This window comes from Suricata suricatta, chromosome 3 (genome assembly GCF_006229205.1).
Source record: "Suricata suricatta isolate VVHF042 chromosome 3, meerkat_22Aug2017_6uvM2_HiC, whole genome shotgun sequence".
Lineage (NCBI taxonomy): Eukaryota > Metazoa > Chordata > Mammalia > Carnivora > Herpestidae > Suricata > Suricata suricatta.
Genome location: NC_043702.1, coordinates 24,162,865 through 24,187,948, shown reverse-complemented (window position 1 = coordinate 24,187,948; position 25,084 = coordinate 24,162,865). Strand labels below are relative to the sequence as shown.

The 25,084-nt window shown below is 33.9% G+C and overlaps 1 protein-coding gene across 1 annotated transcript in view; it reads right to left on the bottom strand.

The window, feature by feature from the left end:
* ERBB4 (erb-b2 receptor tyrosine kinase 4) overlaps positions 1-25,084 on the bottom strand; it is a 1,103,571-nt gene that overhangs the window by 179,341 nt on the left and 899,146 nt on the right. The window contains exons 18-19 of the mRNA XM_029933912.1: positions 24,687-24,809; positions 20,774-20,872 (exon numbers count right to left, since the gene is read on the bottom strand). Of these exons, the coding sequence (XP_029789772.1) occupies positions 20,774-20,872; positions 24,687-24,809 (222 nt within the window). The remainder of the gene's footprint in view (positions 1-20,773; positions 20,873-24,686; positions 24,810-25,084) is intronic.

Sequence of the window (25,084 nt, the reverse complement as noted above, 5' to 3'; positions counted from 1 at the left end):
GATCCAGTCCCACTTCATGCTCTGTGCTGACAGTGTGGAGCCTGACTGATTGTCTCTCTCTCTCTCTCTCTCTCTCTCTCTCTCTCTCTCTCTCTCTCTCTCTAACAAAATAAAAACGAAAGCAAACAAACAAAAAACCAAACCTATAGTCCTTCTGAGTAGCTCTTATGACTTAGCCTTCAGTATAGCCTTTCTTCTTCATACCATCCTTTTCCTCATACAAATCTTTTTAGTCAGTTCCAACTTTTAAGCCTCAGAGCAGCAATCTGATATTGATAATACTAATGGTTTGTAACTGAGACTATATATCAAAATGGCTAGGTAGATAATTATGTTAACCAAATATTCGAAAGCTCCATTGTCCAAATAATTTCAAATTGATCACTAAGTGAAAACACCTATCATAAAGCTAATTACTACTGGAGAGTTACAGTCAAAATGTCTCTTAGCCCTATAAAAGCATCTGACTTCCATCATCAGAGCAGAACACCTGATCAAATTGTGATTAACAGTGCTTATTACTTCTGAATCATCATTACGAAAACTATTAATCAAGCCCATAGACATCATTACTAATTATTGAGCTATATTTTGATATGTTAATAATGTTCATTTTTGAGTATATGTATATATATACATTTTGAGTATATATATATATATATATATATATATATATATATATATATATTCTGTGCCTAGAAAAGGAATGTCCAGTAGAAAAATGGGATCTATCTATCTATGTATGTTAGAAATAGTAAACTCTTGGAATGAAAAGCTAAAGATAAACACATTTTCCAAGTAAATTATGCTAAATATGTCCATAGGTTACTCATTGAAACTGAAAGTTTGTTATCCTGTCATAAGGATGAAGAAGCAGCAACTTAAGCACTTTTTGAAACTTTCTCTACAATAATGATAATCTTAAACAATATAAGTCTTTTTACCAAACACCATCCTAAAACACTTAAGCAAAGTAAATTACTATACTTTCCTTATAAAAATCACTCATGGGGTCTGTTATCATGTTATTAGCACCAAAATGCTAAAACTACAACATTTTCTAGAGGCCATTAAGCAAATGAATAAAGACATTGTTTCTCCTATATATAATTGGAACCCTTGAGGTAATTTCAACATCATTATTTAACTATTCAAATAAGCTCCTTGATTTTGATCAGAATTCCATAAAAAGTCACTATTTGAGTTTTCAAATTATATATTACAAACATCTGTTTATCTTCCAAAGAAGGGAAGTAGGATAGGGAAGGGAGGACACATTTGTTGAACGTATGAGTCTCTTCTTAATTTTTTCTAACTTATCTTTCTGGTTTTATCTCTTGTCACTTTACCTAATTAACTATACTTCCAGATAAGCTTTTTGATGCTAGATTAAAATATATCAGGCTCTTCCATTTCACCATGCTGATATGAGGCAAATCTAAATTATCGAAGGACATGTAACATGTAATGAATTCTGTTTCCCAAACCTACCTAAACCAAACTTGTATCAAAAGAATGAGCTCAAGTCTTATCTTTTCACATTTCTCTAAAGTCCCTGCATTCTGCGAAGTATATTAGCTTTCCCTATCACATAGATTTAGTTAACCATATTAAGTCAGATTTGTGTTTTGTATTACACAAAAATAACACCTGATGCCCTTGGTCACATGCTTGATGTTGCCCAGACCTAGATTGATTGGTTGATACAACATGGCATAAAATGATCACTGCCCAGATCCCCCTTCAAGGAAGGACTTGTTGCCTTGGCATCTGAGAGAGCTGCTGGAAGACTGCCTTCTGCCAACTTAATCTTCAGAATTTTCTCAGCTGCAGAAAGCCACTGCCCTCAAGCCTACACCTCTTCCCAGGGCAGCCTACATCTAAAGACTGCTGGATTGCCAACTCAGGGCAACTTTGATAGGTCACTCTAGCTCCAGAGCGACCAATGAAATGGTGTCAGACCTAATCACAGCCTTCTTTCTCTTCTCCTCACCACAGCTGCTGACCCCAAAGCACTTCCTACGAACACTGTAAGTACTAAATTCCATCTCAGTATATCTTTCCTGGGAAATTCTAAAGTAACATAAACCACTTGAAAATAAACTAAGAAATAATTTGCATTCAGTAAAATTTTGTAGACTTTTCAGAAATAGCTATGACATCAAATATGGAAGGTCTACCAATATAGCTGAGGATTTTTTAAATTCATAAAATAGTTATTAACTACATCTTACTTTATACTAGAAATTAGAGTTCTGACCAAGATAGACATGAAATACTACATCAGAAATCTACTGTAGTTATAGAAATGGTTAAAGCCATATAAAAGTAAAAATATGATAGGGGAACCTGGGTAGCTCAGTCAGTTAAGCATCTAACTCTTGATTTTGGCTCAGTCATGATCTCATGCTTTATGATTTCGAACCCCACGTCAGGCTCTGTGCTGACAGCTCAGAGCCTGGAGCCTGCTTTGAATTCTCTGTCTCCCTTTCTCTCTCTACCCCTCCCTCACTCATGCTCTGTCCATCTGTCTGTCTGTCTGTCTCTCTCTCTCTCTCTCTCTCTCTCACACACACACACACACACACAAATATACATTAAAATTTTCAAAAGTAAAATAAACATTTAAAAAAGTATAGTATCTGTCCAGGAATAAGTTTTCACAGAGTAAGGTAACAATCCGTCTTAAAGGTGTAGATAATTACTTGCCAAGAAAACTCAATTAAAAAACTTCGAGAATCTACAGAGTGAGTAATATTGCTGGCTACTGAAGAGTATTTAGTAAAATCATTTTAAAGTGTAAAATAAGAAGTTCCCAATAGTCAAGAATTCTAAAATACGTTATAAATACTCTTAAAAAGGCAAATACTAAAAAATGTCACTAAATTGATAGATGTGTAAAGATAATAAAAATATTAAATGGAAGTAGAAAGTTGAAATATGGTCTTATGTTAATAGAGTACTTTGGAAACCCTAATCTAGAGAAAGAACAGAAAAATACCAACATAAAATATTATGAATAAGAAAAGAGAAAAAATAAGCAAGAGGAAAACATCATAGTTCCTAGAAGGATTTCCGATAATATTAGGAAAACATTACTGTTGTCATATTCAACACTACCATTACTCAACATTTTCCGAGGCCCCAGACAATGCTACTGACAGGAAAAAGAAATAAGGGATTTGAATATTAGGAAGTAAGTGATAAAATTAGCATTAGTCATCAATGGTATTTTTTTAACCAAGGAAATAAACAGAATATTAAAAATACAGATTAGCTATAATATAAATATGCAAAACTGGAAATGTGTATTTGTGCCAACAATATCCAATTAAAAGTATAAAGAGATAATATTCCAATTATTATAAAAACAAAAAAAAATACTTAGAGGTTATTCTAGTAAGAAGAGTTCAAGAATATTTTAAGGAAATTACAACACTAAAGTATATCTCAGTGAGATATACTTCTCAACTGAATAAGAAGTTTCAATATTGTAAAGGTTCAGCTTCTTCAAAATTAAACTATATTTTTATTTCAATAAATAAAACTAAGGTATCACTTGAAGAAGAAGAGAAATTCATGCAACAATTAAAAATAATATAAAAAACAATGCTTTGAATAATAATGACAGTTTGCTTCCTGTAACAAATGTCAAAATTTACAATAAAAGGGAAGTAACTAAAATGGTGTTTCCATTCATTTCTTAAAGTAGGTGTACACAGATCAATGAAACAAGAAAGGTTTCAAAATATGATAAATATATTCTGGCAATTTAGTTATAAAGTAGTTAATAAAGCCATTAATGCTAGTGGCTTGGTTCTAAAAAATCTCTTTTAAGGAAGCATCAACATACATAGAAATATTTGTATTACCACTTTTCCCAAAATTTCAAATGGTCTCTAAATATAATCTGTAACAACTTCTAACAAATCTGTATGCTCTCTTCGCTTTTCTAGCACCCCGGAATTCCTGAGATCTTTCCTACCACTAAAGAACTTTATGTTCTAGTTTTGCAGTTTTGGTCTTCTGATAGTTCTCTTTTCTTCTTTTCTTTTTGTCTCTTAAGATATTACCTCTTCTCCTGCACATGAGGCAACTAGAGGATGTAGCTTCCCTCCCCGCCCCCCTTATTCACTTGAGTACATTTAAAGGGATTCCAGCATTTTAGAACTAAACCCCCATATATTAATATATTATTATCCATTGATATACATGGTTAAGGGAATGGGGGACATCTAATCAATTAAGAAAAGAAAGTCTCAAAGACATGCTTTAAATCCTTGACAGTAATCATATCTGCTTTTAATTAAGATGCTTATTAATTTTTACTTAAGTATTTTCAGCATTTTTATGAATATTTGTTCATTTATAATCAAAGCAGAAAAGAAACAATTTATTTGTACCGAATCTATTAACATTCTCTTTCAATCCCCACATATACGACTATTTAGTAATGTTTTGCTTCATTGAAACACAGCTGTCTAGTAATGTATCAAGTAAATGGTGATGGTTAGATAATTTTTGTATAATGGCAAAATGTTAATTCAAGCAAAGATTAACATGGAGTATGGTCAAATTCTCACTGTCAAGGCAATTGACTATATTATAAAATAATTTAGAAAAATTCCACAATCCAAATTCATGTTTTCCATATTCATTTTCATTAGAGCTATACTCAGTTAAAATCTAAATTTCAAATTGGCAAGGATACATTAAGCCATTACTTCACAATCATTTAAATTTTTGTTTTTGAACACTCATGGGATAGTAAAGCTATCACTTAAAAATGATCAGTTAATAAATGAATGTTATCAATGGATTTTATAATTTTAATTCTAACAATTTAAGATTAAGGTTATCCAAATAGAATGGCTATGATTTCTTATAATATTATTGTTTGATTAGATTTTATATTTTATTTCATTAATGTTAGATATTAATCAGTATGTTGTAAAAACAGGGAAGAGGATAATTTAACTAACTTGGCATTTTTGCATATCTGTGGGAATAAGATAGAACTTTAGCTAATGCCATCTGAAGGCTCTTGGCAACTTCTAGTTTTTAGGTATAAGGCACTAATACTGCTGACAGATTCACTGTAGCCCTTTATATAAATTATGAATACTGACCATGGAGACCATGCATGACCATGCATCTCTCCATGGCCTCTCCCAGGGTTCCATCCCCCTTTACAATGGTTCTAAACTCCTTCATCCCAAAATTCTAGATGGGTCCTCTGCAGCTACATAATCAGCTTTATGTCTTCAAAGGACCTTTCTGTCATGCTTGCAAAGCTTGAACTAGAAAAGATTAAACCTGGGAACAGAAAAATCAGGGAGAGACCATACCATAAAGTTCTTTATAATTTGGTGTTGGGCTGAGAAACAGAAGAAAGCTTAAGATACTTGGGTCATGGTGGATGGTGTCACCATTCATTAAACACAGGGACACAGGAAAAAAAAAGTCACATTTAGGATTGATGAATAGATCATTATGGGGCACGCTGAACTGAGGGCTTATGAATCTTCCATATTTAAAAAAATTTTTTTAAGTTTATTTTGTATTTATTTTGAGAGAGAAAGAGCACATGAGAGGGGCAGAGAGAGAGAATCCCAAGTAAGCTTGGCACTGTCAATGCAAAGCCTGATGTGGGGCTTGAACCCATGAACTGTGAGATCATGATCTGAGCCAAAACCAAAAGTCGGATGCTTAACCGACTGAGCCACCCTGGTGCCCCTTCATATTGTCAAGTTAGAGATTCAAATCCTGCCACTTATTAGCTATATGGAACTTTGGATCATTCATCTCCTCTTTCTCTTTCAGAACTCATCTCTTAATTGGACAAAACCTCTGAATGGTCTATTGTGAGACTAAACAAGGTGAGATACACAGAGACCCTGGTGCTTGCCCTAATCCACTGTTGAAACACTAATGATTTAGAATAATCTCATGGGCAGTCTAACTGCACATATTAACCACTTAAATTTCTCTTAGGGTTATAACATTAGCAAAGACATTAAGCCAGTGATTCTTGACGGTGTATCGGAACTTCAGAGGGAAGCCAAATCCCTAGATATTGAATAAAAATCATGGTTGAATACACATGGAGGTGCACAGTTGTTGAGCAAAGCTTTCACAGCTTTTATCAGTTGTTTCAAAGGAATCTCTGAACTGAAAAAAAAATGGTGAGAATTTCTGCTTTAGGCTCCTTTTATTTCTGCTTACAGAGAAAATATTTAAAAAAAAAAAAGATGACTAGCAGTGCTAATTTCAATTATGTTTAGCCCTGTGTTAAGGAAATATTCTTTGAACTATCAGACTTGAAAAAATATTCTTGTTCTTCTTTTTGTGTTTTTTCTTTCTAACAACTCTCAAGTTAGATAGATTCCATATTCTTCTACTGAGAGTCAGACAGTTGTTAAATGTCTTCTTTCACTTTGGTGAAACTTTTTATATAACTTTTTTTAATAACTCTGTAATATATGAAAACAGTGGGTACCATGAATATTTCTGGAGATCTCACTGCCAACCTCCATCCTTAGACAATTTAGATTGTTTTCTATACAACTCTTCATAAAGACAGTAACTCTTAGCTAAATATTTCCAATATTTAAAAATTTGAACCAATGGGGAAAGTCAAAGAAGAACTTCACTTTTAACTATAATCTAGGGCTAGATGTTTTAGAAATTTCTCCCTGTAGTGAATATCCTAGGTAGAGTTGTAAACTATCATTTCTCAGTGTAGGTGCTCCTGGCCCTTTTTGTTGCCATGTGGGGATGATAAGATCATATGCTTAAGAACCTCTCTAGTTCTCAATAAGTGACTTCAAATATTGATTTCATATATAGCACTATGTATATGATGAATATATATTTATATTTATATACTAACATAGATATTATACATTGATATCTATTTTATCTATATATACTACTTTGATTACAAAATTGGGGGGAAATCTTATTATAAGTTCCCATTAAGGGGCACCTGGATGGCTCAGTCAGTTGAGCGTCTGGCTTCAGCTCAGGCCATGATCTCATGGTTCCTGGGTTCGAGCCTCGTGTCGGGCTCTGTGCTGACAGCTAGCTCAGAGCCTGGAACCTGTCTTCAGATTCTGTATCTCCCTCTCTCTCTGACCCTCCCCTGCTCTTGCTGTCTCTGTCTCTCAAAAATAAATAAAAAAATATTAAAAAAAAATTTTTAAGTTCCCATTAAAAGAAAAAGTGAATTACAAAGAAAGAAAGAAAGAAACAATGAAAAGGAAAGCAAAAGAAAAAAATGAGGCTATGCAGTTTGAAATGAAAATTTCTCCGGCTAATCTGGTTGAAACAAAAATATTAACTGTTTTTAGCAGTCACCTACTGGGTTGCCACTCTAGTTCCCCCTTTCCCTTTTATGAATCTTAGTGTCTAGTCAATGTCTATAGTAAAACTGCTGGGGCATCAACAACCACTTGGAACAATGGTATTCTACCCTCTTCCTTAATCCAGGATAGGCATGCACAAGATAAGCCAAAGAAGGTCTTTTTTCCTAAACCCTGTTCTTCAGAGTAAGGAGTTAGCGGAGCTCTTCACACAAGCTGGGTAAAAGCTGAGGGGAGAGATGCGTCTGTGGATCCTCACAGCCTTTAATGTCTTAGTTCCAGTCATTCCTGATACAGCAGTATTCCTGCTACTTAGGTTCCACAGATTGCTGTGGGCTTAAATAAAGTGGGCTTATTTAATTTACTTTTTAAAGTAAACTATTATAGAATCTCACATTCATTCAACTCTCTTAAACTATCCTTAGCTTATAACATTTTTTGTTCTCTCCTTGATAAATTATATGGAGTCTTGCAGCTGAATACAGGGGGTCAACTGATGTTGTGATGGCAAATTTAAAATGCCAGTTATTGGGGCGCCTGGGTGGCTCAGTCGGTTAAGCCTCCGGCTTTGGCTCAGGTCAGATCTCACATTCGTGGGTTCGAGCCCCGCATCGGGCCCTGTGCTGACGGCTAGCTCAGAGCCTGGAGCCTGTCTTCGGATTCTGTGTCTCCCTCTCTCTCTGCCCCTCCCCTGCTCATGCTCTCTCTCTCTCTCTCTCTCTCAAATATAAATAAAACATTAAAAATATTTTTTAAATGCCAGTTATCAGGGATAAAATGAAAATATGTTATTACTCTCTGTAGAGTGTCATATGGTAATCGACACCTGGAGAAAGTTGGCTTGTATGAGCTTAGTGGGTCATGGGATTTCTCCCAATCTTAATGGAGGTGCTACCTATTTTGTTTTTTTGTTACACACACACATATGTACATATACATGTATATATACATGTTTAATAGTGAAAGTAATTTTGTTCTTACAGGTAAATTTTACCTTGAGATTATGCCACTAACCCCTTTCAAATGCTGACATGCTCCTAAATCTAAGCACCTGAGAAGGAGAAATCCAAATGATAAATATCACTGAGTTATCTGCCAAGGCCCCTTGTCCCTGAATACTTGATGCTCTACTGCTGATTTGTAAGTCAAATAGTTTAGTTGTATGCCAATGCCCACAGTCAGCCTTATCAACCTCATAGCACAAAGAGACCTTGCAATGTAATATCTCATCACAAACAGGACAGTTAGATAATAGAGGACCAGACTTCAAAAACGGCTTAGCTGGCAAATACATATTTTATACAGACTGGTTGGTTGACTTAAATGTTAGATCTGTCTTTCATCAAGTCTTGATTGGCTGATTACTAACCTTGAAACAACAGTAGCTTCTTTAAAAAGTGTTTCACTTATGGTAATGAAAATAATATCTTGTATTATTAACAGAGACTCCTAAAAACCTTTATTTGAGATCCACATAATAATCTGGCATATGCATTACCCTTTAGAAATTGAAACTTTACTGTATCTATTTGAACTGCTAATGGGAAAAGAGACATGCAGAAAAAAATCCTTAAATAATAGAAAGTTCTTAAACATAAGTTTTCATCTTTTTATTATGAAAAGTTGGCATTAATTATGCAAGTCTTTGTGCCAAAATATATTTTGCTGGTCTTTGTTGCTTTATTACCCTGATGAATAGAAGAAAACTTATTCAACATCCTGGATCACAATTAGCGGATTTTACATGAATTGTTTCTTTTCTTTATTTTTCTGATACTGCTGTAAGAAGTTCAAGCTAATCAAAGTCTATATCTAACAGGGAGAAAATAATTTATTGATTAAAGTGGGAAATGATGCATGAGCCTTGTAGAAAGGTATAATTACATTTACTGGAAAAACATTCTATATACTTCATCTTCACTCACTCTAGGAAATGGTGTATTGTTCTGCCTACAGAAAGAACACTAGGAAAGGAAAACCTGGAGATCGGGATCCTTTCAGACTTAATAGTAATTTTAAATGGATCGCATTAGGGAAACAGGAATTACCAGGCACTGCCCATCTCACTGCAACAAACGTCCTGCTGCAGTTCTAACTTATAAGTTTAAATTAGGCATTCTTCGATGCAGATGGCAGTCATTAATTTCCTCTGGACAACAGATGAAGCATTAAATAAAGGGATGAGAGTCTGTTAAGAGCAATTCTGTTTGCTTCACAAGCAGTGGAAAGATTTTATGCCTTATTAGGAAAGTCCTTTACTCATTTTCAATTAGAAAACTCTGCCAACACCATTATATCCACACGGTTTATAAGTATCTTAATACCTAGTTTTAAGTAAGATGCTATTTTTTAACAGTTACAAATGTCCATGCTGTACATAATACAGACTTACTGTATAAAAAAGTAGTAAAGAGATATATAGATATTATAAGAGAATACAATCTGAGGAGGTAAAATACAAATGTTTTAAAATGGCAATTTTTTTCATACAGTTACTTCAATTACATTTAGAATATCATGCAGAAGAGTTGATTTATCTTTAGTTAATCTGTTCCCATTATCGCCTAGCTCTCAAAAATACAGAGATTAACTGAAAATATTCTCATAGGAATTATTTGAGAGTCAATCGTGTATACAAATGAAAAAAGAATAGAGCCTTTTCAAAATATGCTCATACCTAAACCTAATAAAACAGGAGAGAATCTGTGGCCTTCCTTTGGGTGAATAGCATTTACAAGCAAATATTCTTAATAAATTAACCCCCAGATTAAAATGGAAATTAACAGGTTCTTGCTTTCAAATAAAATAAAAATATAACATTTATAAACATTTTTAAAATAAACATGTTTGAAACAAGATATTTCAGGCTTTAAATATTTCCTATATCTGAAAACTGTGTTACACTTTAGTATCATACTTTAAGGGGGGGGATAGTGCTAATTAAGTTCTAGGAAAATATTAGCATATTAATTCTTCTTCTGACTGAAACCCCAACAAACAAACTAACCAGCAAACTTGCTTCATGACACACCAGCAAACTCGCTTCATTACACACAATATGGAAATATATATGTATACAGACACACACATAAGGCATAAATTATATAAAAATAAATATATGAAATATATATAAAAATAAGATCAAGATAAAAAATAAACTAAAACATAGATCAATTTATTTCATAAAATGCATCCATTTTAAACAAATGCAACCAATTAAATTGGAAGATTAAATAACTTTGGTATTCCTGCACTGGGGAATAGTATAAAAGATCCCTAAACCCACCCACCATTGATGATAATATTTTATTTGATGATCATATTTATAACCCCCTATCATATTTCTTCTGCTCAAACCTAATAGAATGTTGTTTTACTTAAAATATTTTTAATGTTTTATTTATTTTTGAGAGAGAGAGAGCGAGCGAGCAAGCGTGAGTAGGGGAGGGTCAGAGAGAGAGGTAGACACAGAATCTGAAGACAGGCTCCAGGCTTTGAGCTAGCTGGCAGCACAGAGCCTGATGTGGGGCTCAAACGCAGGAACCGTGAGATCATGACCTAAGCTGATGCTGGACGCTTAACTGACTGAGCCACCCAGGCGCCCCTAGAATGTTGTTTTATTAATTTAATGCTACTAGAGAAATCTCACTAAGTTTAAGCCATTTTAGTTATCTTTATCATCCCTAGAGTATCGTGGGACTCAGCACATAGTAGGCACTCCATTAAACCTTAGTAAAAAAAAAAACCAAATGAAGTAAATACATCAATTCTTCCAAACTGAAAATAAATGTTTACTGAAATCTTACTACTCAATTAATGGGTATTGTGGGAGTTACAAAGAGTAAAGTAGTTATTAACCAAAAGATACTAACAACCTTGTTGGGAACGCAAAATTAACACACGGGCTTTAGGTGCTATACCTTAGTACATGCATTATAAATTGAGTAGAACGTTAGAGAAAATAGAGTAAGGTAGGTTGAAATTCACTCTTCTTTAAGCCAACATGACATGAAACTAGAGAATATTGTCTTTTGTAGCATCTCAGCAAAAGAATAAAATACTTTTTTATTCGTGAGAATATAGTAACATGCTTATTAAGTATATAAGTGTTCTTCCTTTTGAAATTAATGTTTCATTTTAACAGAACTTGGCTCGTTACTCATAAAAGGAAAGTATTTTTCTGGCGTTGTTTGCAAACCCCTTGTGTCTGCAACCCTCCCAAAAAGCTTATACATGTTTCTTATGGTTGATTTACTACATGCTGATTAAGCAGACAATTTTTAATTTATTGGCCAGATTCACCTATTATTTGTATGCATTATACGGAACACTTTCCTGACTCACTAAAATTTCTTTGTGAGGATGCAAGGAAATTACTCTGAACATGGTTGAGATCAAGTGGGCCCTTAGATCCTAATTGTAAATTATCAAAAAAAAAAAAAAAAGAAAAAAAAAGAACTGGCTTCCTTGGCTATTTTCTAACGAGGAAACAAATGAAAAAGGGAAATTTATTTCCGACCACAAATCCCAAATGTTGTATTTTCATTTTCCCCAAGTTAACTTTCTCACCTAGCTAAGCAGCATTTCCTGCTATTATTAGCCGCTGGCCCAGAATCGGCTGACCAGTATCCATCAAACTCCTTGCTTCCGTGAGCTTAGGGACTCCCAAGGAACTCCATGTATGAAGACGTCTGCTTACAGCTTCTAATTATTTTCTAACAGATAATGGAACATTTAAGTTCAGGGAGGTTAGATTAAATTCTTAAGTGGATCAAACCCCTAGATAAAATTGTAGTCACTACAATCACTGCAGAAAACTCTAAGCTTTTTATCAAACTGATCTGATAATTTTCCTACCCCAGAGGTGCTCTTTCTTATTTCTAGTCACACTGTGCCAAGCTATACATAAACTATTAAGCGATGAGAACTAAAAACATGGCTTCCTAGAAGCTGCAGTAGCATTTAAAAATGTTCAAAACAGTATCTTGATTCTTTTATTTTTACTGAGAAAAAATACAATTGAGATCTTTTGGCAGTATGTACAGTACAGCTCATTGTTTCAACAGGCTCAAGGAAACAGAGATTCTATGGTAGTCATTTTATGCACTTTTCGCAAAGTGGTAATGATGAGATTAAAGTGTATGTACTTATGGCATTGATAATATTTATAACTTACTTACATTAATAACACTATTATAACATATATTTATAGTATATAATATATAATATCAATACACATTAATATATAAATATATTTGCTCTACTGTGTGTGTGTGTGTGTGTGTGTGTGTGTGTGTGTGTGTGTTACTGAAAATATCACAGCAGGGGCACCTGGATGGCTCAGTCAGTTAAGCATCCGACTGGCTCAGGTCATGATTTCATGGTTCATGAGTTCGAGCCCCACGTCAGGCTCTGTGCTGACAACTGGGAGACTGGAGCCTTCAGATTCTGTGTCTCCCTCTCTCTCTCAGCCCCTCCCCCACTCATGCTCTGTCTCTCTCTCTCTCTCAAGAATAAATAAACATTAAAAACTTTTTTAAAAAGAAAATATCACAGCATATTAAACCTTCATTTCCTGAACCAAATCACTGCTATATTAACAACTAAAATCACCTTATCCACATAATGCAAACTAGGATTTTATTCAGCTAGTCCCTTCCTCTAGTGGAAACAATATGTTGTATCCTTGAACGTGTCAACAGAACATCAAGCACTAACAAAATCATCCATATCAAAGTTTGATAGGTCTGAAAATATTTGCTAATTTTTTGGAAACTCTATTTTCTGGTCTGTGCGTGCCCTGTGGGCAAGAGCTTTCTACCTGAGTTTTTGGAACAAGTTTCATACTATTAACAGCTCTTTCTACCAGTGTTATCAAACTGAATGAGGATTCCTCCTAAACCATCAAGATTAGCAAATGCTATTCAGATTGGAATCAGAAACTGTACATGATCAGTGTAATTCTCCTCCAGCTCTGTGGTGGCACACCAATACATCCTCTGATGATTTTTTTTAAATCGTTTATTGTCAAGTTGGTTTCCATATAACACCCAATGCTCTTCCCCACAAGTGCTCTCCTCCATCACCACCTCCCCTTCTCCCCCACCTCCTTCCCCTTCAACCCTCAGTTCATTTTCAGCATTCAATAGTCTCTCAAGTTTTGTGTCCCTCTCTCTCCCCAACTCTCTTTCCCTCTGCCCTTCCCCCTGGTCCTCCCTTAGATATCTCCTGTTTTCCCTAATGATTTTTAAAATTCACCAAAGTGTACAGTTTAAAATGCTGGAAAATATCTACACTATAGAAAGCCAATGCCTTTAACAAACTACTAATTTTCATTCATTAAATTTAAATACTGGTACAGTATACTATGTGCTCTTGAGAAACATCCTTTCATTCACAGAAATCCAAGAAATGCTTTGGAGAAACAGGAGCAGAAAAGTTATTAAGTTACATCTTGAGGCTTACAGAGAGAAAACTGTCGTGAGTTTAGGTGGTCTCGTTTATGTACTTCAAGAAAAAAATGAGCCTGTTAGAAAGTAAAACGTGGCAAGTACGTTGCCTATTTTCAAATGTTTTTAGTGTTCACAAAGACAATAATTAAAGCTCAAGTTTTATAATATCTATGAAATTCAGATAACTAATACCAGAAATTATTTATGACTACAGTCAAATATTTTTATAAATTTATTTTTTTTCCAAAATCAGTGATAAAAATCAAACTTTGTTTACCCTTTTTATATAGGATCCGGTCCTTGCGTCCTTATTCCTACTAGAAGAGAGGTAAATAGGCAAGAGAGGAGGGTGGAGCTGAGGGGACACTAATAACAAATTGTTATTGGAGAAGCAAACTCTATCCACAATTAGTACATAAAATTTCAGGAACTCAAGATTAAAAAGAGGCTAAAAATGAAACATAGTACTACCCTCCCATATATAATGGAAACATTTGCCGGGAAATATTCAAAAGGTTCCCACTGGGGGGAGGAAGGGGGGCACTGGCTTCCTGCATTCATTGAAAATCTACAAGCGTTTTCCTTCTTAAAGGGCTTTCAGAGAGTACACTGAGTCCTACTTAGAGGGTCAAATATAGGTCTATTTTTCAGAGATACACATAACAACTCAAATCCAGTTGTTACTCTGAATTCAAGACAGCTACTAAATTTGAGTCTGTAGAAATAAATCAGAGATGAGCAATATAAATATCTAAGGAAAATGATCCAAGTACAACATGTCACATAAAAATAAGACTATTGGGGGGGGGAATAGTATAGAAATGAATTAGACTGAAATAAAGAAGGCTTAAAAGAGGAATAATAAAAGTCTTTTTAAAAAAATAGGGAAACATCCATTGAGGCAATTAATAAAGTATTTATTGTTTCCTAACTACATGCTTGCATAGCAAGCTATTTTGGTATTAAATATGTAGTGGTGGGGTCAACAGACAGTCTCTGTCATCAAAGATCCTGTCGGCTAGTGATAGAGTGGGATTCTATAACAATAACTAGCACAAATAAGTGTATAATAATCTATCATGAAGGATGCACAAAGGAAAATATCTAAGTGCTGTTAGTAGGTTATAATTTAGATTAAGGGGTCGGGAAAACTGTCTTTGAGGAAGTATACTTAAGCTGAGAAAATAAGTTTAACTAAGAATTCATTAGGTGTAATCAGGAAAAGGACACTCCAGGCAAAGGCACTAACTGTCTTGCTTGGTTTGTAGGAGTGGAAAGAAAGTCAGTGAAGAGAAAAAAGGCTAGGAAAGTAATTAGGAGCTCAGAAAGCAAGGATCTAGTATTTTGCTCTAATGAAGCTATTTCAAGTCTTATATTGAATAGTAGGGAGCTCAAACTAGAAGCATTCTCATAATTCAGGCTGAAGAGGCCAATGGTTTGGATTAAGGTGGTAGCAGTGGAACATAAAAAGATTAGGATGCTCTCCAAATGCTTTTGGCATAGAATTAAAGATCCTTTGCTCTTGAATTGGTTTGGAGGATTGTGACTTTCAAGGACAAATACCACATTTCTGATAAGAGCAATAGGGTGGAAAAGATACAAATTATTTACATGCGAAAGACATTTAGAAGAGAAGACAAAGAGATACATTCCTAATGTGTTAAACTTGAGATGCCCTTGAGATTTCAGTTTGGAGATATCAAACATGGAGATGAGGTCAGATTCATAAAGTACACTGGAGTTGAAATTTAGCAACCCAGTGGCATAATCTAGGGAAAATATGCAGACTGGAAAGAGATCTAGAAGATGGCACTGAGAAATTTCAGTATTTCCAGAATTGCTTAACATCAGCATGTTTTTGAGAATCAAGAAAGTTGAGATTTTTGAAAGAATGTGATTATAACAGTGGGCCATTAAACCAAGTTGTTTGTGGGGGATGTGAGGGAAGGTAGCAGGTGAGAGGTGGTGAGAAATGGGAGAGTCAATGTATGGGTGATATCTAAAAGGGTAGATGTTTCTCAACCATACGAAAGGAACCAAAAGGGCAGGAGAATGTGGTTTGAGAATGGAGTATTTAAAATAGTAATTTCAGATGTGCTGTCATTTGTGACCAAGTTCTATATAAATAACAGGAGGTAAACAAGGGCTAATGATATAAACTATAACAAATGATTTACTTTAGTAACTGGTAATTTTTTTCCTTTTTTTCCCTATTTTTCTCTTTTCAATAGCACCTTGAAAAACTAACTTCTATTTCTAATGGAGTTTACAGCATCTCTATTTGAAGATCTCTATTTGTTTGGTTTTTATTTAAAGTTTTGATTTTAATGTTTTATTTATTCTTGAGAGAGACAGACTGAGCACGAGCAGGGAAGGGGCAGAATGAGAGAGGGGCACAGAATCTGAAGCAGGCTCCAGGCTCTGAGACATCAGCACAGAGCCCGACTCGGGGCTTGAATTCACAAGTCAGGAGATTATGACCTGAGCTGAAGTCTGACACTTTACCTACTGAGCCACCCAGGCACCCCAGGTTTTTAAAAAGTAACTATCCAAAACGTTCCTTAACTATTTTAGCTATAATTTTTCTTAAGGGAAGGATGATTATTTGTAACTGACTTCTCAAGATTGTGGCAGCAGTATAGAATCCTGTGACATCTAAATAATGGGGTATTTTAGAAAAAGGAATGTTACATTTTTTCATCTCTGAAATTGATTAATTGTATTCATGAATGCAAATGAGCAAAATCTGTAAGGCCTAAAGATATCACTGCATTAAATTATATGAATTTAAAAATAAAAAGATTATTAGTATGATATGGGAACTAGCTAAGAGTTATTGTTAACCATAAAGTCCTAGGCATAACAAATGTTATTTTTATCATGTGAAATTAATGTTATTATACAAAGTAACTTCTTAAATCATTTTGTAAGTCTGCTATAATCTGAGAGAAAATATAAACTCTACTAATACATTATTTTGTCTCAACCCACTAATATGACACCAAATAGATTTAAAATAATTGTCGCATTAAGACAATGAATATCATAAAGGCAATATAGAGAAGAGCAACATATAAGCACAATTCACAAGGAAATTTCTTCAGAAAATAGTAAAATGCCAGTTGTGTAAGAAAAATACATTTTCCCATTGTATAGGGAGAGGGCAACAAGTTATTCTTCTTTTAATAAAAATATGACTATTTACACAATAAGTCTGGGTGATTTAAAACATATTTCTTTGCAGCACCTTACTGGGAACTAGGTGGTTGATTTGGCATGGGGAAGCTGGAACTAAAGCCAAGAAACTGAAGCACTAAGCTGAAATATGATTGTGCAGTCACTGGAATTTAGAATAATACCATTTTTTAATCTCAAGATTATTTTTAAGAAGGCATATAAGTTAATAAAACATTTAAATATATCTACACTTATACATATTGATTTCAGGGTTTGTGAGATTGAGCCCCACATTGGCCTTGTATATAATAATGTCAAATGATAGTGAGTTTACATATCATAGAAAACAACAACAACACAGTAATAGAAAATTCTAAAGACTTTGTTTGAATTGACCAGACCACGGTTCCTAATTCTAGGAATTTTGCTCAATAGCATCATTTTTTGGGCATGTGTTCCATACCATTTGATGCATAAAAACCAAGCAAAACAAAGCAAAACAAAACAACAAAAAACACCCCTGTGTTCTTCCAATGATATGGTGCTATTTGAAACAAGAACTATAAGTATATATAAATATAGGTATTTTTCTTAAGAATGCAGACCTTTAGAGTCATTGAATAATGTTGTTCAATGTGATCTTCCTTTATGGGAATTAAGGACATACTGGCCTTTCATTACCAGTGTGTTATTATTGTCATTATAAATCCATTAGACATATTCAGGGGAGTTGAATAACAGCCTTATGACCAAATTCTCCTTCTCTTGGTTTTAACATAGCATTTAATAGAATACAAATTGTCCCTTATTTACTTTTGCCTATGGTAAAAATTCTAGGAAAATGTAAAAGTCCTTTCCTTTGCCCCGAATATCAACAGAAGTATTGGATGTAGTGAGTTTTAAGTTTTTGCATTTTGTCATTTATTATAATAACCAGTAAAGCACAGCTGTATCTAATAAACTTAGTAGTAATAGTTATTGAATTTAGAATATTCTACCCCAAGTATAAAGTTGCATGCTGGCAGGTAAAGTGGGGCAAAGAGATCTAATGCTTTTTTCTTTAGTTTTTCTTTCATTCTTTCTTTTTTTTTTTTTGAAAGAGAGAGTGAGAGAAAAAGGGGTAGGGAGGGGTATAGAAAGAGACATAGGATCAGAAGCAGGTTCTAAACTGACAGCAAGAAGGCCACTGTGGGGCTCAATCTCACAAACCCTGAAATCAAGACTTGAGTCAAAGTTGGATGCTTCACTGACTCAGCCACCCAGATGGCCCAGCGTTCTAATGTTTAATGAGTACACAGCTTCCATAATCTTTGGAAGCTTTATTTTCCTTCTTTAAAATGATATAAAACAAATGCATGTAAACAAATACACATTAGTTTGCCAGAGACCTGTAGCGTGGTTGCAGTAGATGTTATCTTAGTGCGAAAGTTAAATTGGGAGCACTCTACCATATGGAAGAACCCAAACTAGGAGTTATGCCAAACATGACTTTCATTTTAATAACCCTGGAGTATTGGTAACTTTAACTTAATTCTTAAGTCCGAATTACAAGTAAATTTGCTGATACAAAGCTTTTTATTATAGTTTGATATATTATTTAAGTATTTACAATGATCTACACACATAATGAGCTAAAAATGTTGGTATGCAATGTAGGTTTATTTTGCATCAAAATTATACTAGCCTATTTAAAATACTGAATTTACCATTAGTTTTGCCAGTGCAACTGTATTTTAATTACTGTGATGCCACACTAATGTTTTGAAAAAAGTTGTGAAATAGTACTAAATGTTTCCGCTTGATATTTATTGAAACTGTCAATGGCAGTCCAGCGATCTATTCATCTTCTAGCATCTATCCACAAGGAAGGAAGTCAAATCCAGCATCCACAAGGTACTTCGTCAGATTTTTTCCCCCCAAATTTTGTTAAACTTTATAAAAGAACATACTGTTTGGAGTCTGTTGGTCACCAAATTTATCAACGATTTAGGAAAATGACTCCTTTCATGGCTCCATCAGAGCCTCCTCTAAAATTCAGCAGAAAGCTAAGACTTCAAGCTGCCATCCCCACTCCTGTTTCCATGGGAATAGACTTCAGATCAGGAAAAAAAAAAAAAAAGGATGGGGTTAGGAGCTTTCAAATAATCATTCAAAATCATGATGAAGCTTTTAAAGGTTCTTTCTTAGGTGATTATTTTGTAGCCTCTTAACCCCTTTTTGCCAGCCTGTTTCCATGGAAATATGACAAAAATGGCTGCCTGCGCCTCCAGCAGAGATTATTAGCATTCTTGTGAATTTCAGCTTTGGCTGCAGTCTAGTCTGGGCAAGATTTTTTTTTTTATATATATCAGTTTTACACATTAACCTACACTCTTTATATTCATTGTCCTTTTTCTTCATAATTTTTACTTTCTTTGAAAATTCCCTTCACAGCTATATACCTATCATCAAATTCAAACAGATAGTGACATCACTGGAAAAGGCTTCCGTTTTTACAGGTTACTGTGTGAGCCAGGACAGGTGTCTGCAGAGTGTCAGAACTTTTAGACACCTGCAGAAGGAAATATTATTCAGTTACTGGATTCAGTGTCTGTCAGGTGTTAGCAGATAAACAACAAGGGGCAACAAGGATGGCATTCAAAATATTTAGCAACTGGTAAGACACAGCACAGACTGATGAGAGCAGCTGGCTTGCACCAGTTAATTCTCAGTCCTGTTATATAATAGCCAAGAAGCTGTTTAACTAAAAGCAGCCCCATATATGATGGTAAGCATTATACCCAATAAATTATCCAAGGTCAAAAACTGAGCTCCTATAAAACTTAACAAAAGAGTTTACAAGAGAAACTGGGTAGAAATATACAATCCATCCTTAAAAAAATCAAAGTGCATATGCTTGCATCATCTTTCATATGAAGGTCATTTGAAAATCAAAATCATTCTTATTACTGAAAATATTATGCTAAAATAGAAAGAATACAGAACCCCTGGCAGGATATCTTATGTTGAATGTGAAAAAATAACAGCATGCTACATATATATTTTATATGTCCTACCTTCTGAAATCTGCTGAACAGCTCAATCTACAATTTTTGCTGGGGGAAATCTTAAAGTTCTGATTGACCTCATAAAGTATTTTTATTCTTCAGAACTCCCTTATTTTTCTATGGTTGGAGCTTTTTACCCATAAGGTTTGTCTGAATTTGAACTGAAAAAAGTAAATTTCCATTGGTAATTATCTGACTTAGGTAGGTTCCTAATTTAAATCTAGCACAAACTGACTTACTATAGAAACTAATCTTGACTGATGTTTTCTGCTAAGTGGATAACAGTAATAAAATAAAGCAGCCCAATTAATTCTTCAAATCATCATTACTACTCCCAAATGCAATTTGCCTTTCTTTGCATAGTAGTTAAACACGCAGCTCTTGCGAACAGGATTTGGTCTTCAGGCCTTCAGCCTTCAGCTTGTTTGTGTAAATCAAGTTTACTGGAACACTGTTATATCCATTCTTGTGTTTCTTTTTTTTTAGGCACCTATGACTGTTCACCTACTAAAAGGATGGAGCTGAGTAGTTTCCATAGAGACCACATTGTACAAAAGCCTCTTTATTCCCTGGTCCTTTAACAAAATTTGCTGACCCCTGCTCAAGGGTTTAACTATAAGACTATACCATTTCTAGAGAGGAAATTTTGTAAGTAATGAAGTCTTTATTTTTTAATTCTAAAAGCAGTCTATTAATAATGCATAAAAATGTGATGCCTGGTGTCTATACTTACATCCATGAACTCCACGTTGGCTTTGGGACCAGTTGTTTCATTAAGAATCTTAATAGCCACAGGAATCTTTACTGTTTCTCCTTCAGGTACCCAAATACCCTTTGGGGGAAAAATCACATTAAATCTTTATGAAAACATATACAAATTTGTACTAGAAACAAAATTTGATTTAACAACTCAATCTATTAATTTCTTTAAAAAATAATTTAGAAGTTCTACATCCTTTTATTCAATCAACAAAAATTTATCAAGTACCTGCTATATTTTACAAGTTACATAGAAAGTTTGTTTTCTGCTTTCATTATCTGAGAATAATTCATATATTTATTTTGTTTTCAAGTTGTTTAGTACTATATTATAAAGTTTTACATTATAAAATTTAATTTGCATGTGTGAAAAAGGCTTTCAATAATGAAAAAGTGAAATAAGATAATAATATTAGATTTGGATGACATATCAACTTCTCAAGACTTTGAGAATGCTGTTCCAATTTTTGGTCTTCAGTTGTCTCATTTGTAATTTAGAAGATTGAGCCAAGTACTGCTGGGGGTTCTTTTCAGCTTAAAAACGACCTGATTATTCTGCAGCTAAAACAAATAAAAGCATATTCTCACTTTCCTGAAATTCAGACTGGTTTAAGAATTGGTTTTCTAAGGAAAGGACTAGGGATTACTGAACACATGTTAATTTGTTTATATTGCTAAATATTATGTATGTGTGTCAAGGATTTTTTATTAATTCTGAAATAATATAAATTATTTATGTTGGTCACTACCAACTCTCTCCTCCTACAAAAAATATACTTATAATATCTGAACAAGAAGTATACAATGGGAAAGTATAAAGTAGGTAAGGTTTGAGTCAAGTACAACATTAAGATAAATAACAGCATTTCTGAGTAAACAATTCAACTATTTGAATTAGGACAATAATTTTGGTAAAATATATAGAGATGCATCGATTGCATGAGAATTTTTTTGAAGTATATTGTCCCAGATGAACATGGAAGCAAATGTGGGTTATATGGGAGAAATTAAAATCTCAGATTTTAATTTGTTCCCCCTGACATCAAAAAAAAAAAAAAAAGTATTCTTAGTCCAGTTTTAACATTAAAATGATAGGGGGAAAAGCAATCTCTTATTCCTAAAGAGACATCTCTAGTCTTTCCTAATATCAATTGGTTATAGTTATAAAATAAAAATAAAAGTAAAAAGGTTTTGCTTTGTACTTGTATGCTAAAACATGCATATTTGTATTATTGAAAGTTGCAATGATATAAGAGGAGACCTAAACACAAGAATTACAAAAAATAAACTAGAATAACAAAGAAAAAAGACCCTTCAACCATTAGAAAGTGAATTCAGGGTTACATTCTTCTTAGAGTAAATTGGGAAATATATGTGTCAAAAAAACCCAAACAAACAAATAAGCCATGTTCCCTGTGGTATTGTTTTATATTAATTATTAATGCAGAAATGGGTTAGGGGAGGCAGTAAAAGCGCAAGATCCATAAGCTACATTTTCTTAGTGATGGTGTTGAGGATAGAGAACAGGCTTACCATTACTCATTAACGTAACCACAAAGGGGATTACTTCATAAAGATCTAGCATCAATATTAAATATTCCTAATGCATACTTTTGAAATAAGAATATAAATTCTGTGTAAATTAATTTGTACTGCTTTTTAAATGAATATAGTCATTATTTTCTAGGCCTGACTGGACAAAATTTCAACTATGCCAATACTTCTGATATTTGCTCAGATCGCTTATGACTAAACACAGCGTGTCTCCAACCAGGAGGAAAAATCAACAAATTAATTAGTTAAGCTAATTTGCATTATGTGCTCAAGAATAGTTCTTTGTTTTTTAAGACAACATGTCTTTGTAGGAACTAATATATTAATTAAAACTTAGGGTCAACCATACACACTGCAGACATAAAATTCAAAACTACTTATGGAACCTTCAATACAAGTAATTTCAATAAAGGTACAAGATCATGGACAACAGGCAAATAATTGTTCATAATAAAAATATTCATAAAACTTTATTAGGAAACATCTAAATGGGTAATTTTTTCCCCTGCTGAGGCCACTAGATCATATTTATTCTTGAGGTAAATGGTATCCATGATTTAAAATAAAATTCACTTTCCAGATCATATCATCTTAAAAATAAAAGGGTGATTGATGCTAGGAATAATCCAAAACTGAGTTATCTTTAAATATAATTGGATTTAATGAAATGTTTAGAGGTGCAGTAGGCATGACTTTGAGTAGATAATGAAAGAAAATGCAAAATGCTAATTGATTCATGATGTGGTTTCATCTTAGCGTGGGCAAACCATGCAGTATTTAATACATAGTAGCAGAATATTTACTATTGAAGCTTGAAAAGACGTGAGTTCTTTGTGTGCAATCTTTCATTTATGCATGTGAGAGGGTTGTCTTTTTTTTTTAATGTTTTTACATTGTAGTACTTGTTTTGCTTGTTGGTGGTGTTTGCTTATTTAATACATTCCGTCAAGGACAAAAAAAAATAAAATAAAAATAAATAAATAAAACTAAAAAAAATGCATATATACACACAGAAAAAAAATAAATAGGAAGTCCATTATTTCTAGCATAATATAAATAGGAAAACAGAATAAGTTGTTTCTTTGACATCACAAAGAATTTGAAGACTAGAAAGCACCACATCAGCCTAGAATATGTTCTATTCCAATTAGGTGCTCAATTAATCTTGAGTGTAATTGAATAAAATATGTAATAAAGAGATTGAGAAATTTCTGCATTTTGACCTTAGAGTAAAACAATTTTATTCTAAAGAGTTAAATTATTTTTGGAAAACTCAGGAGAGAAAATTGGGATAAATATTCTACTTGTTAATATTTTTTGTTACATTAATACCTGTCTTACATAGAAAAAAGCAAACATTTTAAAATACAAAATTTCTAAGGTCCAATCTATTTTAACAAAATGTTTGTAAAAAAAACAATAAAAACAAAAAACACTGTAAGCTTGCATATAGCTTTAAGACATAATAAAACTGTCAAGTAAAATTTGGGAAACTGTCATAATGGACATTATAAGAAGGATTTATCATTAACCCAGCAGACTTTCTTATACTTGTTATTTGCCATTAAAAATAAATTTCACCACAATTAACCTTGGGCCTGGCCTCTGAATTGGTTCTGTAATTAAGCTAAAAGAGTAAACACACAGATAACATTACTTGAGCTTTCCTTTTCCGAAAAGATCTCTCTTATTGGAAACCCATGAAATTCATTCTCCAACCTGAATTTCACAAATAAAGTCACTTTTTTAGTTTGCATATAATGGTGAGGACATCAAAACTGAAAGTTTTCTGTTAAATCTTTTATGGTGACAGGTAGGCAAAAAGTGGTTTAGGAAGTAGTCCTATCCTGTTAACCAGTCAGCACATTTGTGTAGATTTTAAAGATATAGGCTAGTAAGGTCCTGATAGGGAGAGATGTGGATGAAGAAGCTGAAGACAAGTGCAGGATTGCGGCACATCACTCTGCCCTGCCTGGGATCCCACGGGGCGATGTGTAGGGGGAAGGGAAATAGGTGAGAGCTGCACATTTTTGATAAGGGTGAAATTTACCGACAGGGAGATGATATCAAAAGGGGTTCAGAAGGGCTAGAAAGAAAGATGATACCATGGCTCATTGTAACGGTTTCCTGCTTTCTCATGCCTGTACCCATCCCAGCCCTCAGTAAAAATGAATGAGTTCACTTGTGCAGCAACTTCTCAATACTCTGCAGCTTCCACACTTTGGAAATTAAAAGGAAATTAGGTTGATGAGAGCCGTACCTCTGGCTATTATCTAAGACAAGTCTGAAACGAAACTTAAAATAACTAATGGTATCGGTTATTTTTCACTTACTTTATAAACTGTTCCAAAAGCACCTGAACCAAGTACTTTCACTCTTTTGAGCTCAGTTTCCTTTAAAATACGCAGTTGAGCTTGATTGGGCGCAGTGCCGCTGGGAGTTAAGGGTTCTACCAACTGCAAAACAAAAAGAACACAGGTTATACAACTTTCCATTCACCAGCCAGTGCTTCTCCCTCCTCCTCTGCCTTCTTCTCTTCCTCATACATACAAAAAACACACAAGCACACTTTCACTGACAATAATTTTGTGGTATGAATCACAATTCCCTCAGGGTCTATCTTGTCTCTTCCCATGCTTCTTGCCTGGGTGAACATACGGATACAAGTGTGCCTACCTTGAGGGATCCTAAGCTAGGGGATTTTTCTCCTACTTTTAAAGAAATTTAGGTT